The sequence below is a fragment of the Manis pentadactyla genome, chromosome X (assembly GCF_030020395.1).
Source record: "Manis pentadactyla isolate mManPen7 chromosome X, mManPen7.hap1, whole genome shotgun sequence".
In the NCBI taxonomy this organism is placed as follows: domain Eukaryota; kingdom Metazoa; phylum Chordata; class Mammalia; order Pholidota; family Manidae; genus Manis; species Manis pentadactyla.
In genome coordinates, this window is record NC_080038.1 from 29,721,781 (window position 1) to 29,726,181 (window position 4,401).

Here is a 4,401-nt window from a genome sequence, read left to right on the forward strand (position 1 = left end):
AATATGCTCTATAGCAGAAATTCTGTGAAATGGAGCAGGTGGATTTAGGGTATATACATAAACATATTTATAAAAATATGACATTTATGAAATATCCAACATGTCAAACCCTAGAAACAAATGTAAGTACAAGAACGAATAAGGTAACATATAATGGAGATGAAAGTAAAATTTAAGAGTTAGAAAACAGTAGAGACTGTTCAAAAGAGCCAGTTTCTCAAAAAGACCTTTATGGCAAATAATTTATTTAAGTATTAACAAGTAGCAAAGAATAGAATAAAAATAAGTGGTATGAGTTAAATACTACTATATAAAATAGGTGCAGTAGAGATTTAAACAGTGTAAGAGAACACCAAAATACATTGTAACAATGCCTCGGGATAAACGAATGGCAGACAAGGGAAGAGTTTCTCCTATACAAGATTTTCAGGTGATGCATCAAAAAGAAATGAGAGAATTACCATTCTACAGCCCTTAATGAAGGACGATCATAATTATCACAGTACCACGATTAGCAAAAAGGAAGAAACACTGACAGTCCGTGTCTCCTAATGGAAGTAGCGAGCATTGCCTCTGGAGCGGTCTTGCAAAGAGCAAACCTACTGAGCAAAAAAGTGCAAGTCTGACTGGGTTCTCAGGGACATGAGGAGGTTGGCGTAACACGCATGACCTGGAATCACCAGAGGGAGGCGGGCCGGGATTCCGACCTCTGACCGGCACAAGTCAAAGTGAGAACTGTCAGTTGGGGCTGGCAGTGACCTCCACCTGGAATCACCAGAGGGAGGCGGGCCGGGATTCCGACCTCTGACCGGCACAAGTCAAAGCGAGAACTGTCAGTTGGGGCTGGCAGTGACCTCTGCTGAGAAGCTGTCATTGGCTGAGCTCCGTCCATGCTGTAGACGCTGACCGGATGTGATGTCCCTGACTTCCTCTTCCAGACCATGGAGGCAGTGAGCGCCTGGGTCCCGGGCGTGGGGATGCATCAGTAGAGAGGAGTCTGCAGTGCTGCCAGGCATCAAGTGGGGATCGAAATAATTTCTGAGGAGACCATCCACCACAGAAAAGTGAGGCCCACTAGATAAGAGCCCCGCGCCTCCCCCGGGTCAGGGCTGGGAGGCTGACCTAACGCACACTTCTAACTTGGTAGTGTTCGGCTTGGACCTGTGTGGTGCTGGGTTGAGGCTCACCGGACCAGAGAGAGTGAGCTGCGCACAGTGTCTCGCTCTTACTCGTAGATCAAGGAAGCCCCAGTGGAGTGGGAATCCCGGGGAATGCAGCCTTGAACTGTTGTCCATGCTGAGAGGCTCTGGGCAAGGCTGTCAGGTAGATGTGACGCGTCCAGAAATCAGGAGGCAGAGGCTTTGATCTGTGCTTGGGCTGTGTTAGGTCCGCCAGATAAGAGACCCCAGGACTTGTCTGGACTTCAAGTAAGGCAGCTTGAGTGAGAACTGGGTTGGAGCAGGGGAGGGGGTGACCTCGGACACCAGTGCAGATGGTGGGCGGGGCATCTAGCTCCTGCTGTCAGTCCTGGGAAAGCCCCGGTAGTGTTTCTGGGGGAGGTACCTTCACACTTCCTCCTCAGTTGACTTCAGGAGATGTGACATTGGTCTTAGGGGGACAGCCTCCTGTTGGTGTGGGGAGAGTGGACCAGGCCCTAAGAATTGCCCAGGTAATGAACCTGAGGGAGGCCTGATGGGACCTCGTTCCTCAGGGCTGCGATGGCTCTCCAGAGCCCCAACCCACCTGCCTGGCTGGAGATTGTGGAGAATTCCCAGCGTGGTTTGCCTGGCTGCACACTCGGAAGCATTCAGGCCTCCCCTCCATGCTCTTGGGGGATATGGCAACCGGGAGGTGAGGAGACCTGGGGGGCCCTGTGGCTGTATTGTCAGAGGTCCGTTGGGTGGCGGCTTAAGCAGAGCCACCGGCCACAGTTGCGTTTGCCAGCTAAGGCCATTCACCTCTGCCTTCCCTCTCTTCAGCAGTGATTCCTCATTGCCCTCCTTCCTGTCCACAGTCCTACCTGCTGCCACTCGCAAGAGCCGTCATGTCTCTGCATCAGAAGAATCCACAACGCTCTCGGCGTCAAAGCCTTCAGACCCGCAGCGAGACCCAGGGCCTGCAAGCTGCACAGACGTCCGAGGCACTGGTGAAGACCCGTGTGTCTTCGCCTCCTCTAATGCCTGGCAGTTCGAAGGGGGCTTCTGCTGCTGGTGTTCCCAGCACTCGTGAGGGTGCTCAGGGTTTCCTGTCATCTCCTGTTGCCATCACAGCCACCTCATCAAGCAGATCGGGTGTGCGCTCCAGTGGCCACAGGGAGGTGGAGAGCACTGCGCAGGCTGCCCCACAGCCCGCAGAATTGCCCTTAGATCCTATAGATAGGTTAGTGTCTCTTTTGGTGTGTTACCTGCTGCACAAGTATCACATCAAGGAGACTGTAACAATGGAAGATATTTTCAAGGTTGTCTCCCCAGTATGCAATGAACACTTCCGTGTGATCTTTGCAAATGCTTGCCAGCGCCTGCAGGTGGTCTTTGGCCTGGATATGAAGGCAGTGGATCCCCCCAACTACCGCTATGAGCTCGTCATCAGCATGGGCCTCACATATGATGGGATGCTGTCTGACCAAGAGCGCGTGCCCAAGACCGGCGTCCTGATCGTCGTCCTGGGTGTGATCCTCATGAAGGGCAATTGTGCTACCGAAAGGGAAGTCTGGCGAATTCTGAATGCGATGGGCATGCATGCCGGGAGAGTGAACCCCTTTTTCGGGGAGCCCCGGAAGCTCATCACCAACGATCTCGTGAAGGAAAAATACCTGGAGTACCGGCAGGTGGCCAACAGTGATCCTGCCCAATTTGAGTTCCTGTGGGGCCCGAGAGCCTATGCTGAAACCACCAAGATGAAAGTCCTGCAGTCCCTGGCCAGGGTTAATGGGGTTGAGCCGAGTGCTTTCCGATCTCAGTATGAGGATGCTCTGCAAGATGAGGAAAAGAGGGCCCAAGACACCATGTCAGACACGGCTGCCTCCCTTCTGGGGCCCCTGCTGGTTCTAGTGGCAAGTCTAGTCATGCCTACTGTCCCTAGTGACCCCCGAGGCTGATTCCTCACTTTGTTGTTCAAAGGCCATTTAGAGTTCAAAGAATTGAGGCCTGAGGTAGGGCTGAAAGGAGCACAGGATGTATGTGTATGTGTAACTTGGAAATGTGTTCTTTTGTTTGTCACGTGTTTATTATTCAAATGTTGTTTCTTTTAGTACAGATTCAATTAGCTTCAAAATCTCCAACTTTAGGTGCGGTATCAGTCTCACATGGAAGGCTATCATGAGGTTAAGTGGTAAAACCTCTGCTGTTTTGCAAAACTGATTGCAACCATCTCATATTGTCACCTGGAATCAGATCGCACAGAAGTTCTGTACGCATTTATTCGAAAAATGGATGAAATCAGCTTTAAGATAGTTTGGTTTATGAAGTTGAAGCAAATGCATTTTTGTCCAGTTCCAGCTTTTTTGTCTGTAAGGGTTCAGAATGTCAGCTCAGAATATGCTGTTTGGCATATTTATTTTGAATTAAAGATATTTGAGCAGTAGCCGATGAAGGAGGGACACTCTGACCCTTCTTAATCCCCCTGAAAGCAGGAGATAAATCTCTCATGGGAATGGTGTCCTACCTGTACCAGGAGGGTACAGGGCATTCTTATCACTAGAGAGAAAAGTTAGAGCCAAATGGCTGTATGAACCTTATTATTTACTACTTGCTACCCTTAACCCACACCACTCTGCCATGTCAATTCTTCGTAGATTCATTTTTAGTTTGTCTAAAAGTTATAATAAAAGCTTCCTGTTTTGGTCACTTCTTTGAGTCTCATATTTTTGTGGGGCTCCCATATGTACATTTGTATGTAATTAAATTTGTGTTTTCTTCTGTTAATCTGTCCTTTCACTAAGGGGTGTGGAGTGGGTTGTCTTCCTCAATAACCTAGAAGGATAGGGGGAAATTACTTTTCATCCTCTATGTGTGCATTACAACACCCTTCCCCTGGATATTCTCCAGTGTGCCTTCTTGTCCAAATTGGACTGTGAACCTGCTGACCAGCACTGCATTGCATCCTCTTCTGAGGCTTTCTTTCTGCACCCCCAAGGAACTGCCGAGCATCACCTGCCCTTTCCCTGACTTAGTGTGTTCCAAGTACCTGGCAGCCCCATCCTCACCGTGGAACCTCTCTGATAGCAGTGTCCTGTTCCACGCGAAAGGTCATTTTGGTAGTAAAATTTAGACCTGGTCTTCACCACTAAGCATTGTATTACATTCTCAAGGCGATTTCCAAATGATCTGGTGAGTATAGTCTGATTTAGTAAAGAATCTGCTAGTTTGGGAGCACTATTCCTAAAAGATGGGCTTATTTTAT

General features: G+C 49.2%; 1 protein-coding gene across 1 annotated transcript; it reads left to right on the forward strand.

Moving 5' to 3' along the window:
- Positions 1-2,044: 2,044 nt before the first annotated feature.
- On the forward strand, positions 2,045-3,097 carry LOC130682011 (melanoma-associated antigen B16-like). The gene has a single exon (XM_057496016.1). It carries the CDS (start codon positions 2,045-2,047, stop codon positions 3,095-3,097), a length of 1,053 nt encoding a protein of 350 aa, XP_057351999.1.
- The last annotated feature ends 1,304 nt before the right edge of the window (positions 3,098-4,401 follow it).

Excerpts from the sequence above, each read along its gene's own strand:
- LOC130682011 (XM_057496016.1), top strand. The coding sequence starts at position 2,045 with ATGTCTCTGCATCAGAAGAATCCACAACGCTCTCGGCGTCAAAGCCTT.